The 14,639-nt window shown below is 40.7% G+C and overlaps 1 protein-coding gene across 1 annotated transcript; it reads left to right on the top strand.

Annotated features, from left to right (window-relative positions):
- Positions 1 to 1,635: 1,635 nt before the first annotated feature.
- Positions 1,636 to 11,186, top strand: LOC311058130 (CD5 antigen-like; the record flags this gene model as incomplete). The annotated part of the gene is made up of 10 exons (XM_084075440.1): positions 1,636 to 1,642; positions 1,735 to 1,847; positions 2,756 to 2,993; positions 4,455 to 4,567; positions 5,581 to 5,806; positions 7,398 to 7,529; positions 7,681 to 7,700; positions 8,398 to 8,635; positions 10,070 to 10,363; positions 11,182 to 11,186. The coding sequence occupies 10 exons, from the start codon at positions 1,636 to 1,638 to the stop codon at positions 11,184 to 11,186; spliced, it is 1,386 nt and encodes a 461-aa protein (XP_083931566.1).
- Between the last annotated feature and the right edge of the window lie 3,453 nt (positions 11,187 to 14,639).

Genomic DNA, 14,639 nt, shown 5'->3' with positions numbered 1-14,639 from the left:
TAGTATGTGTTCAGGCAGAGTGGAGGTGAAGTCTAATCAGTCGTGGGTCTCAGTGTTTGAAGGTGACTTTGACCAGCAGGATGCAGAGGTGGTCTGTAGGCAGCTTGGCTGTGGGGCTCCTTCAGTCCTCCAGGGGGCGCTCTATGGAGAAGTGAAGGCTCCAATGTGGACCAAAGAGTTCCAGTGTGAAGGCAGTGAGTCTGTTCTCCTTGACTGTAGAACCTCAGACTCAACTAGAAACACCTGCTCACCTGACAAGACTGTTGGACTCACCTGCTCAGGTAAAAGACAAACTACACTTTAGCTTTGATTATTACTTTACAATCAAAGTGATAATACTTTTTAACCACTTTAACCCTATACATAGTTGCATGTATTCCCAAGGGCTCTATTCTAGACCTACTCCTGTTACTCTACAGTAAATCATGAAGTGGATTCCTGTAGACTAGGATACTCTTTCACCAGGTGTATGGATGGAAGGACACAAAGTACTCAGTTTATTTGTGTACAGTCAGGTTACAAACATCATAGCAGAAGCAGGCAGTGCTCATGAGCTCATCTCTGTTCCAATCCTCTGTTCAATTATTCCATTACACACATTAGTAATATTTATAGCCCTTCTGTCAGTAGGCAATAGGTCTCTCCTCCTCCTCTTCTCATCTATATCTTAATATTAGGCTGTATTAACCATCTTGTGACTAAAGGACATATGGTTATCTGCACATGATTTCTAGGTGTAACAAAATACATAAATTTCCCCATAAGTTGACTTTGACCTAGTGTAATAACTCATGATCCATCTCCTGTGGGAGACATCTTCTCTCCCTTCGTGGTCACTTTCCCAGACGTGAACTCATTGTTTGTTAATCATGATTATAGAACATTTACTTAAACCCATTTAGACCGGGAAATAATCTGTCATTTTTAGATCTCTTTGGCTATTCAAAAATAGATGTACAAGCTCGTAGCACGGCACAGAGTGCCGCGCTATGAGCTTGTTGATCTGCTATTTTCTTTTTATCGTGAAAATGTGTGAATATACATTTTAACTCAAATCTTTGCTTCTGGGGGTCCCTGGAACAAAATATTTCGAGATGAGGGGGTCCGTGGACAAATACATTATATTTTAAGGGTCCTTGACATGAAAAAGTTTGAAAACCACTGATATTATAGCAACATAAGTTTAAAAAAACGAACTGTTAGGATTTAGAAGACATTTGTAGAATCCCCTGAAGCAAAGAGATGAGTTAAAATGTTTGCTTAAAAAACTATATACATATTCAAAGATTTTCCAAAATGTTCACGATTTTCTCAAAAATAGCAGATCTACAAGCTCATAGCACTCGGTGGCACGCTATGAGCTTGTAGATCTGCTATTTTTTTTAATAGACAAAGAAATGTTAAAATGACACAGAGATGTGTTCCCGGTCTTAAAGGGTTAAGTAAGTAAGCAGAGTAAGAGTAAACAAAGTATCTGTACTCTAACTACTTTTTATGCTTTTCATCATGAATCATCATTGTCTGCACACAGAGGCCCTAGGCCTCTAATCCAGAGGCATTTCTTACTCTCCTGCAGAAGTTATTCTGCCACTACAATCATCACTGAAAATAGCAGATCTACAAGCTTGTATTGTGATGAGTCGTGAGCTTACAGATCTGCTGTTTTTTTTGCAGAAAGTTAACTGTACAATAGAGACAATACAGTTCTAACTGCTTAATATTGTCTGTGTACAGAGCCTGTCAGGTTGGTTGGAGGAACCAGTCACTGTGCTGGTAGACTGGAGATGAAACACCAGAGAGAGTGGAGACCAGTGTATGATTATTACTGGGACCTGAAGTCATCATCTGTAGTGTGTAGACAACTGGACTGTGGCTCTGATGTTTCTAAAGAGAGACGTGGTTCTACACATCAACATGTATGGAGGATTACATCTTCCTGTGTTGGAGATGAATCTTCACTGAGGGAGTGTAGTGGACCAGTGAGGTCTGATAATTCCTCCATCAGTCTGGAGCTTATCTGTTCAGGTAACAAACAATGACTTCAACAATGATACTAATTTATACTGTCTGTCTGTCTGTCTGTCTGTCTGTCTGTCTGTCTGTCTGTCTGTCTGTCTGTCTGTCTGTCTGTCTGTCTGTCTGTCTGCCTGCCTGTTATTTTTGAATGGCCAAAGTATAAAAGGTTAAAATGATTGTGACTCTGTATTAAGTACTTTTGCTGGGGACCCCCTGGAACCTCCCCAAGGACCCCTGGGGGTCCCCATATCCCACAATGAGAACCAATGACCAACCAATAGAATATCTATAGCCTTAAAGGAGTAGTTCACCCAAAAAATGACTTATTCTCTATCAATTACACACCCCACAAAGCCTTAAATTCATGGAGATGTTTTAGTTTTTGTTGCATTCCTGAGACAATACTGTGATGACCAGTGGAGTCTCTGGTCATCAAATTATTGTCAACAAATGTTTGGGTGAACTACTCCTTTAATTTGAAATATCCATGACTTAAAACATTGTGTTAGTTGTGTTTAAAGTACACAAGGTGAGGCTTTCCCTTAGAGTGACTGGGAGGATATCCTTCTCTCTCTCTCTCTCTCTCTCTCTCTCTCTCTCTCTCTCTCTCTCTCTCTCTCTCTCTCTCTCTCTCTCTCTCTCTCTCTCTCTCTCTCTCTCTCTCTCTCCAGGGTCAGTGAGGTTGGTGAACGGGTCTAGTGTGTGTTCAGGCAGAGTGGAAGTGAAGTCTAATCAGTCGTGGGTCTCAGTGTGTGAAGGTGACTTTGACCAGCAGGATGCAGAGGTGGTCTGTAGGCAGCTTGGCTGTGGGGCTCCTTCAGTCCTCCAGGGGGCGCTCTATGGAGAGGTGAAGGCTCCAATGTGGACCAAAGAGTTCCAGTGTGAAGGCAGTGAGTCTGTTCTCCTGGACTGTAGAACCTCATACTCAACTAGAAACACCTGCTCACCTGACAAGACTGTTGGACTCACCTGCTCAGGTAAAAGACAAACTACACTTTAGCTTTGATTATTACTTTACAATCAAAGTAATATTACTTTTTAACCACTTTCACCCTATACTTAGTTGACTGCTTTCCCAAGGGCTCTATACTACTATACTATAAATAGCAGATCTACAAGCTCATAGCACGGCACAGAGTGCCGACGAGCTTGTAGATCTGCATTTTTGTTTATCGTGAAAAAGTGTGAATATACATTTTAATCTTTGATTCTGGGGGTCCCTGGGACAAAATATTTGAGATGGGGGTGTCCGTGGACAAATACATTATATTTTAAGGGTCCTTGACATGAAAAAATCACACCCAGTGTGAAGTGGGCGGTGTGGTCGTCACAGTGGTCATCACAGTAATGGAAGCTCACTTATTTTTTTATTTTTTCTGAAGTGCATAGTCCTTTTTATAGGTTATTAGTTTCATTGTTTGTCTCGCTAGCCAATCACAGTGCTGAATAGAATCAGCCAATAGAGTCAGCCAATCACAGTACAGCTAGGGGTGTGCTATTATGATCACAGCACGTCCAGCATGTCCTGCAAAGATAAGTATTCAGACCCTTGGCTGTGACACTTGTATATCTGCACCGCTTGGTGCTCAAAAACAACAGTGGTCATCACAATGATGGAAGCTCAAAATATACAAGTTTCACTTTAAAAAAATATATATTTTTTGAAGTGAATGGTGATATATATGGGTTCTTAATTTCATCATGCGTCTCGCTAGCCAATCACAGTATGTCACAGCAAATCAGCCAATCACAGTACATCGAAAGACACATTTTCGCGACGGAAGAAAAACTTTCGCTACGGATGAGTCCCAAACCCACTTATAGGGGCGGCTACACCGCCCAAAAGTTTGAGAACCACTGATATTATAGCAACATAAATTTAAAAAAACGAACTGTTAGGATTTAGAAGACATTTGTAGAATCCCCTGAAGCAAAGAGTTGAGTTAAAAACTGTTTGCTTAAAAAAATATATACATATTCAAAGAGTTTCCAAAATGTTCACGATTTAAAAAAAAAATAGCAGATCTACAAGCATATATATCATATAACTCGGTGCCACACTATAAGCTTGTATATCTTCTAATTTTTTTAATAGACAAAGAAATGTTAAAATGACACAGAGATGCGTTCCTGGTCTTAAAGGGTTAAGTAAGTAAGCAGGGTAAGAGTAAACAAAGTATCTGTACTCTAAATACTTTTTATGCTTTAAATCATGAATCATCATTGTCTGCACACAGAGGCCCTAGGTCTCTAATCCAGAGGCCTTTCTTACTCTCCTGCAGAGGTTCTTCTGCCACTACAATCATCACTGAAAATAGTAGATCTACAAGCTTGTATGGTGATGAGTCGTGAGCTTACAGATCTGCTGTTTTTTGCAGAATTTTAATTGTAAAATAGAGACAATACAGTTCTAACTGCTTAATATTGTCTGTGTACAGATGATCTCATCAGGTTGGTTGGAGGAACCAGTCACTGTGCTGGTAGACTGGAGATGAAATACAAGAGAGAGTGGAGACCAGTGCATGGTTATTCTGACTGGAACCTGAAGTCAGTATCTGTAGTGTGTAGACAACTGGACTGTGGCTCTGCTGTTTCTACAGAGAGACGTGATTCTACACATCAACGTGTATGGTATATTACACCTTCCTGTGTTGGAAATGAATCTATACTGAGGGAGTGTAGTGGACCAGTGTTGTCTGATACTTCCTCCATCAGTCTGGAGCTGATCTGTTCAGGTAACAAACAATGACTTCAACAATGATACTAATCTATACTAATCTATACTGTCTGTCTGTCTGTCTGTCTGTCTGTCTGTCTGTCTGTCTGTCTGTCTGTCTGTCTGTCTGTCTGTCTGTCTGTCTGTCTGTCTGTCTGTCTGTCTGCTATTTTTGAATGGCCAAAGTATGAAAGGTTAAAATGGTTGTGACTCTGTATTAACTACTTCTGCTGGGGACCCCTTGGAACTTCCCCAAGGACCCCTGGGGGTCCCCGGACCCCACAATGAGAACCAATGACCAACCAATAGAATATCTAAAACCTTAAAGAAGTAGTTCACCCAAAAAATGACTTATTATCTAACAATTACACACCCAATGAAGCCTTAAATTCATGGAGATGTTTTAGTTTTTGTGCATTCCTGAGACAATAATGTGATGACCAGTGGAGTCTCTGGTCATCAAAGTATTGTCAACAAATGATTGTGTCCCATGAAGCCCAATGCTTCATGGTGTATAATTGATAGAAAGTAAGTAATTGTTTGGGTGAACTACTCCTTTAATTTGAAATATCCATGAGTTAAAACATTGTGTTAGTTGTGCTTAAAGTACACAAGGTGAGGCTTTCACTTAGATGACTGAGAGGATATCCTTCTGTCTCTGTCTCTCTCTCTCTCTCTCTCTCTCTCTCTCTCTCTCTCTCTCTCTCTCTCTCTCTCTCTCTCTCTCTCTCTCTCTCTCTCTCTCTCTCTCTCTCTCTCTCTCTCCAGAGTCAGTGAGGTTGGTGAATGGGACTAGTATGTGTTCAGGCAGAGTGGAGGTGAAGTCTAATCAGTTGTGGGTCTCAGTGTGTGAAGGTGACTTTGACCAGCAGGATGCAGAGGTGGTCTGTAGGCAGCTTGGTTGTGGGGCTCCATCAGTCCTCCAGGGGGCGCTCTATGGAGAAGTGAAGGCTCCAATGTGGACCAAAGAGTTCCAGTGTGAAGGCGATGAGTCTCATGTCCTTGACTGTAGAACCTCAGACTCAACTAGAAACACCTGCTCACCTGACAAGACTGTTGGACTCACCTGCTCAGGTAAAAGACAAACTACACTTTAGCTTTGATTATTACTTTACAATCAAAGTAATATTACTTTTTAACCACTTTAACCCTATACTTAGTTGACTGTATCCCCAAGGGCTCTATACTAGACCTAGTCCTGTTACTCTACAGTAAATCATGAAGTGGATTCCTGTAGACTAGGATACTCTTTCACCAGGTGTATGGATGGAAGGACACAAATGACTCAGTTTATTTGTGTACAGTCAGGTTACAAACATCATAGCAGAAGCAGGCAGTGTTCACGAGCTCATCTCTGTTCAAATCCTCTGTTCAATTCTTCCATTACACACTTTAGTAATACTTATAGCCCTTCTGTCAGTAGACAATAGGTCTCTCCTCCTCCTCTTCTCATCTATTTCTTAATATTAGGCTGTATTAAGTTGACTTTGACCTAGTGTAATAACTCATGATCCATCTCCTGTGGTAGACATCTTCTCTCCCTTCGTGGTCACTTTCCCAGACGTGAACTCATTGTTTGTTAGTCATGCTTATAGAACATTTATTGTACTTAAACTTTTTTGTTTTTGCTGCTCTCCCTCATGGTGCTACTTGCGGATTATACCAGGGTCAGTCCACCCTCAGGTGGACACGCACTGACCTTTTACACCTTAATCCCATGTATAACGCACAAACTTTTATTTTTATTGCGCTCTTTTCTTTCTAAGCACCTTAACGTCTATAAGTATATCATGCACAGTATACATACATTGCTGCTATGCTCAGGCACCTTAGTTTGTTTCTTTATCTCAGGTACTTTATAAATATGTAGATAACTTGTTTGGCCTTCCATTGTTCTCTTGTCTGATCTCCTTCCCACTTGCCCCCCACCCCTCTTCTTCTTCTCTCTCCCCACTCTTCTTTCTACGGAAATTAACGTTGCGATGGGAATGATGTACAAAAACAAATTTCACACACTTTTTTACCTTGTAAACCTGTGATGTGACAATAAACCTGATTCTGATTCTGTTTCTATTTAACCCATTTAGACCTGGAAATAACATGACATTTTTAGATTTCTTCCAGTTTAAAAAAATAAACTGTTAGGATGTAGAAGACATTTGTAGAATCCCTAGAAGCAAAGATTTGAGTTGAATGTTCGCTTTAAAAAAATATATATATTTTCAAAGATTTGCACAAATCTTCATGATTTTTCAAAAATAGCAGATCTACAAGCTCAAAGCGCGGCACTCGGTGCCGCACTATGAGCTTGTAGATGTGCTATTTTTTTTAATAACCAAATGACACAGAGAAGCGTTCCCGCTCCTAAAGGTTTAAGTAAGTAAGCAGAGTAAGAGTAAACAAAGTATCTGTACTCTAACTACTTTGTATGCTTTTCATCATGAATCATTATTGTCTGCACACAGAGGCCCTAGGCCTCTAATCCAGAGGCCTTTCTTACTCTCCTGCAGAGGTTCTTCTGCCACTACAATCAACCTGAAAATAGCAGATCTACAAGTTGTATTGTCATGACTCATGAGCATACAGATCTGCTATTTTTTACCAGAAAGGTAATTGTAAAATAGAGACAATACAGTTCTAACTGCTTAATATTGTCTGTGTACAGATCCTGTCAGGTTGGTGGGAGGAAGCAGTCACTGTGCTGGTAGACTGGAGATGAAACACCAGAGAGAGTGGAGACCAGTGGATGGTGATTATTGGAGTCCGACCTGGAACCATAAGTCATCATCTGTAGTGTGTAGACAACTGGACTGTGGCTCTGCTGTTTCTACAGAGAGCCATGGTTCTACAGATCAACCTGTATGGAGGATTAGACATTCCTGTGTTGGATATGAATCTTCATTGAGGGAGTGTATTGGAGCAGTGGACTCTGATACTTCCTCCATCAGTCGGGAGCTTATCTGTTCAGGTAACAAACAATGACTTCAACAAGGATACTAATCTATACTGTCTGTCTGTCTGTCTGTCTGTCTGTCTGCTATTGAATGGCTAAAGTATAAAAGGTTAAAGTGATTGTGACTCTGTATTAACTACTTTTGCTGGGGACCCCCTGGAACCTCCCCGAGGACCCCTGGGGGTCCCCGGACCCCACAATGAGAACCAATGACCAAAAAATAGAATACAAAAGCCTTAAAGGAGTAGTTCACCCAAAAATGACTTATTTTCTATCAATTACACACCCAATGAAGCCTTGAATTCATGGAGATGTTTTAGTTTTTGTTGCATTCCTGAGACAATAATGTGATGACCAGTGGAGTCTCTGGTCATCAAAATATTGTCAACAAATGATTGTCTCCCATGAAGCCCAATGCTTCATGGTGTATAATTGATAGAAAGTAAGTAATTGTTTGGGTGAACTACTCCTTTAATTTGAAATATCCATGAGGTAAAACATTATGTTAGTTGTGTTTAAAGTACACAAGGTGAGGCTTTCCCTTAGAGTGACTGGGAGGATATCTCTCTCTCTCTCTCTCTCTCTCTCTCTCTCTCTCTCTCTCTCTCTCTCTCTCTCTCTCTCTCTCTCTCTCTCTCTCTCTCCAGGAGTAAGGTTGGTGAATGGGACTAGTGTGTGTTCAGGCAGAGTGGAGGTGAAGTCTAATCAGTCGTGGGTCTCAGTGTGTGAAGGTGACTTTGACCAGCAGGATGCAGAGGTGGTCTGTAGGCAGCTTGGCTGTGGGGCTCCTTCAGTCCTCCAGGGGGCGCTCTATGGAGAAGTGAAGGCTCCAATGTGGAACAAAGAGTTCCAGTGTGAAGGCGATGAGTCTGTTCTCCTTGACTGTAGAACCTCAGACTCAACTAGAAACACCTGCTCACCTGACAAGACTGTTGGACTCACCTGCTCAGGTAAAAGACAAACTACACTTTAGCTTTGATTATTACTTTACAATCAAAGAAATATTACTTTTTAACCACTTTAACCCTATACTTAAATGACTGTATTCCCAAGGGCTCTACTAGGCCTAGTCCTGTTACTCTACAGTAAATCATGAAGTGGATTCCTGTAGCCGAGGATACTCTTACACCAGGTGTATGGATGGAAGGACACAAAGGACTCAGTTTATGTGTGTACAGCCAGGTTACAAACATCATAGCAAAAGCAGGCAGTGTTCACGAGCTCATCTCTGTTCCAATCCTCTGTTCAATTCTTCCATTTCACACACATTAGTAATATTTATAGTCCTTCTGTCAGTAGACAATAGGTCTCTCATCCTCTTCTCATCTATTTCTTAATATTAGGCTATATTAACCATCTTGTGACTAAAGGACATATGGTTATCTGCACATGATTTCTAGGTATAACAAAATACATCAATTTCCCCATAAGTTGACTTTGACCTAGTGTAATAACTCATGATCCATCTCCTGTGGGAGACATCTTCTCTCCCTTCGTTTTCACTTTCCCAGACGTGAACTCATTGTTTGTTAATCATGCTTATAGAACATTTACGTTAACCCATTTAGACCGGGAAATAATCTGTCATTTATAGATTTCTTTGGCTATTCAAAAATAGCAGATCTACAAGCTCGTAGCGTGGCACCGAGTGCCGCACTACGAGCTTTTTTTTATCGTGAAAATGTGTGAATATACATTTTAACTGAAATCTTTGTTTTTGGGGGTCCCTGGAACAAAATATTTCGAGATGGGGGGGTCCGTGGACAAATACATCATATTTTAAGGGTCCTTGACATGAAAAAGTTTGAGAACCACTGATATTATAGCAACATAAGTTTAAAAAAACGAACTTTTAGGATTTAGAAGACATTTGTAGAATCCCCTGAAGCAAAGAGTTGAGTTAAAAATGTTTGCTTAAAAAATATATACATATTCAAAGATTTTCCAAAATGTTCACGATTTTCCAAAACATAGCAGATCTACAAGCTCATAGCACTCGGTGCCACACTATGAGCTTGTAGATCTGCTATTTTTTTTTAATAGACAAAGAAATGTTAAAATGACACAGAGATGTGTTCCCGGTCTTAAAGGGTTAAGTAAGTAAGCAGAGTAAGAGTAAACAAAGTATCTGTACTCTAACTACTTTTTATGCTTTTCATCTTGAATCATCATTGTCTGCACACAGAGGCCCTAGGCCTCTAATCCAGAAGCCTTTCTTCTCCTGCAGAGGTTCTTAAGCCACTACAATCATGACTGAAAATATTAGATCTACAAGCTTGTATTGTGATGAGTCGTGAGCTTACAGATCTGCTGTTTTTTTGCAGAAAGTTAATTGTACAATAGAGACAATACAGTTCTAACTGCTTAATATTGTCTGTGTACAGAGCCTGTCAGGTTGGTTGGAGGAACCAGTCACTGTGCTGGTAGACTGGAGATGAAACACCAGAGAGAGTGGAGACCAGTGGATTATTATTCTTATAACTGGCAGAAGTCATTATCTGTAGTGTGTAGACTACTGGACTGTGGCTCTGCTGTTTCTACAGCGAGACGTGATTCTACACGTCAACCTGTATGGGAGATTACATCTTCCTGTGTTGGAGATGAATCTACACTGAAGGAGTGTAGTGGACCAGTGGAGTCTGATACTTCCTCCTCCAGTCTGGAGCTGATCTGTTCAGGTAACCAACAATGACTTCAACAATGATACTAATCTATACTGTCTGTCTGTCTGTCTGTCTGTCTGTCTGTCTGTCTGTCTGTCTGTCTGTCTATTGAATGCTATTGAATGGCCAAAGTATAAAAGGTTAAAATGATTGTGACGCTGTATTAACTACTTTTGCTGGGGACCCCCTGGAACATCCCCAAGGACCCCTGGGGGTCTCCAGACCCCACAATGAGAACAAATGACCAAACAATAGAATATCTAAAGCCTTAAAGGAGATGTTCACCCAAAAAATGACTTATTTTCTATCGGTTATACACCTAATGAAGCCTTAAATTCATGGAGATGTTTTAGTTTTTGTTGCATTCCTGAGGCAATAATTTGATGACCAGTGGAGTCTCTGGTCATCAAATTATTGTCAACAAATGATTGTCTCCCATGAAGCCCATTGCTTCATGGTGTATAATTGATAAAAGTAAGTAACCAGGAATAGATTGGTGACCACCGGAGAGACGGGTGACAGCCGGAATGTAGACGTCAACCGGGAGCAGTTTGGGTTGGCGCCCCAGTCTGTGTCTTCCGTGAGGAAGAAGCCCAACAAATCCACGGTGAGGCCTTTAGGAGGACCATTCAAGCAAGACGCAAAGGGAGCCTGCAGTACCACCGCGGGCCAAGACACCATCACACCAGAATGAAATGTTTGGAGCGGGGGAGTCTGGTGCAACGCTCAGGTCCTGGACCTGGTGAGACGGAGGAGGAGCCCGGCTAGGAGGCCATCCACAGAGCCTAGCCCCTCCACGTGCCAGAGCCTCCGCTCTCCCCCTTTCCTGGCAGAGTAGTTTCGGACAAGCGTATTGAGTGGCCCTGTCTTTCCCTATTTAGGACTGACCGTTGGTAGCTACCTGGGACGTAAGTCGGGGCTTGATCAACCCTGGCTGGGTCACCTGGGTGAGGGTGTATGTTGCGAGACCCGAAACATCCTATGACCCCAGGCTACAACACTGATGATACGTCCCAGGTGCATCCATGTGATGTTTTTTCGTTATTTGGGTGAACTACTCCTTTAATTTGAAATATACCTGGGAGGATATCCTTCTATCTTTCCTGATCTCATGTAAACATGCATGATTTAGCTAGTAGCTCATTTCCATCCGTATTCCCACACATAAAAGCACCTCAATAACAACATGACAAAAACACACAGAACATACAACTGATTAAAACCTGATTATAAGAATAATATACCTAGTTTAAACCCAACTAAAACCTACGTACCTAACAGTCTAAAACCTAAACCAATGGTTCTCAGATGTTTTCATATCAAGGACCCCCAAATTGGTATATATATTTGGTCGCAGACCCCCGTCTGAAAATATTTTTTTGCCAAGGACCCCCAGAAGAAAAGAGTTAAAACTTTTCACTTTAATAAAAAAAAAAAAAAAAAAAAAAAAAATATCAGATCTATAAGCTCATACAATACGCTGTATTAACTACTGGAACCTCTCCAAGGACCCCTGGGGGTCGCCGGACCCCACTTTGAGAACCAATGTCCTAAACAATAAAATATCAAAAATCTTAAAGGAGTAGTTCACCCAAAAAATTACTTATTTTCTATCAATTACACACCTAGTAAAGCCTTGAATTCATTGAGATGTTTTTGTCGCATTCCTGAGACAATAATTTGATGACCGGTGGAGTCTCTGGTTGGAGACTCTAAGAGTCTCCATTGTGTGTGGGCAAGATAGCAATTTATTTCATATACAATACAATAATAAATAAATAAACACTGTGAGCTTGTAAATCTCACGGTCTCAATATTGTGGCTATTTATACAGTGGTAATACGTTACATGCCTAATCTCTATAACTTATATATAACTAATGCCAATAAACACTGTATCTGATATGTTGTGTTGCATGTGTGCATTATTCATCAGGGGTCAAATGTGCGGCACCAGTGATTGACAATGGAAGAGTGCTGGACAATATCCCTGAATACCAGAAAGATCAAACCCTGAGCTTTGAGTGTAACAGGAAGTTCAAACGTTCTCAACATTTACCTCCTCGATGTACAACAGTAGCTAACAGAGCAGCTTGGATACCTGCACCATCGTGTGAACGTGAGTATCTTATTTAAAGTATGTTAGATGAGCACATTTGTAATTTATGAATTGTTTAATTGTTGGTTTGGCAAATAATTATGTTCATCATGGTCTCATTGCTGCAACAAACTAACAGATTACAATTTTGATTTTTCATTAAATCCAGCTGTAACATGTAATCTGACACCAGTCCATGGAACCAGATATGAGCAACCGTTGCTAACTGCCGCATGGCCTGTCACTCTACCGTCACATATCATAGCTGTCAATGTGAAATCACCCTCACACAATCATTTGCAACATTAATAGCAAGACTAGGAATACCACGATAACGCTATGGTTACTCTGGACCTAATCTCTCAAGACAGATTTAGAGCTCCACAGCTGAATCTGTCAGCAACTCCCATAACAACGTGTGAAGTTTTCTTGTGAAACAGAGGCTGATTGTGTTTCAGACACAGTGTTGTTTTTGGCAGGCATTTTAGATTTTGTCTTAGTCTTTTGCCAACACACAAGAGGGGGTTGGGGTGTGCTGAAACCAGCGCACCCCAAAACAACAACAACTGCGTCCAGTCTCAATGTTAGTAAACAAATAATTGGTCTATTATGTTAGCTTAAACAAGCCAGCTTTAGCCTGAAGCTAGCGTCAGAAACGGAAAACTTTTAGGAAGTAGGAAAAACATTACCACGGGCCAATTATCGAGTAATATCGACTTATTATGTCAGTAAATGGACTGCCGTTAGCTAACCATTGCAAAAATAGTAGCGTAGCACGCCTTCTCCCTCTCCCGTTAGGTGCATTGGTTTCCTTTCAGATGGATCGTAAAGTAGTATGCATGTCCATAATATATCCATTCTTCTTTTCAGACCACCTAACACATTCAAACCTAATAACACTCCCACTATCATAACTTAAGGCTAGGCAACTCGCGTCTTCACTTCATAACAACCACAACAACTACATGTGAAGCCGGTATCGGCGTTGCCAGATTCTGTGAAAGAAACAAGCAACCAGGTCTAGGAAAACAAGCCCAAAAGAAGCAACTGTGGGCCACATGAGCACTTACAACTTAGTACTTAAACCTACTGTATACATTGGTTATTTGAAAATAGCAGATCTACAAGCTCACAACGTGTCGTATCAAGAGCGACACATTGTGAGCTTGTAGATCTGCTATTTTCAAATAAAGTTCTTGGTGGAAACTTATAATAGAAAAACCTGGCAACACTGAGAAGACCGGGCAAGTATCCCAGCCAATCACAGAGCCAAAAAAAAAAAAAAGGAAAAGAAACCAATCACAGAGCCGGATGTTGCTATGCATCCTAGAACCCTCCGTGTGATTGGCTACTATTCCCCCATTGAAATAATATCGCTATAATATTTTGATCTCTTCAATGCATTTTGAACGTCCCACTCAATAACATTTTCGTCTCGTCGACGAAAACACACATTCGTCTCGTCATATTTTAGTCATTAAAGAGCTATGTTTAGCACGTCAACGATATGATTTTGTCAACACCCCTTTTTTTCATGACGAAGACGTAACGTCTTCGTCATGAAAAAAAGGGGTGTTGACAAAATCATATCGTCTTCGTCATCGTTGACGAAAACAACACTGTGTTCCGTATAGTAATAGTTTGTTATGCATTATCTCAAAGCTTCACAGCCCCCCCTTATAATCAGCTTCCATAAATAATTGACTGCCATCGGAGAGACATAGCCAAGACCTTTTCTGACGGTTCTGTAATGAGCACATGAAAATTACCAGTAGCTATGAAACCTTTATTTGAAAAAGAAGAAAAATATAAACATAGTTGTTGTTTTTTACAGGTGTAGTCCAGCATGTTGAATGTATGCATTTCCAATTCACTGACTCTGGGGAAAAACATGTAAGAATCAATTCAAATCAACAGGGAAGCTGTCATTCTGGACTAGAATAGTCATAATAATGCATCAACTCAAAAGTCTTATTTGGAAGAAAAAAGAATACTCATCAATAAGTAGCCTCTCTCTTAAGATGTGTATTTTGACCAAAGGATTCGCTGCAACTAAATGTTGTTTTCCTCTGTATGTGTCCCCATGTGTGTTTTTAGATCAAGCAGCAGATGTTGCTATTTCACCTCCTGCAAGGTAGTGAAGACTGAAGGCAAATGTGCTCTCAGTACTAGCGAATGAGGTTTTGGCCGGACT

The sequence above is a fragment of the Gymnoscopelus microlampas genome (assembly GCF_963454915.1).
Source record: "Gymnoscopelus microlampas genome assembly, chromosome: 13".
NCBI classification, from domain to species: Eukaryota; Metazoa; Chordata; class Actinopteri; order Myctophiformes; family Myctophidae; genus Gymnoscopelus; species Gymnoscopelus microlampas.
This window is presented reverse-complemented; position numbering and strand designations above follow the sequence as displayed.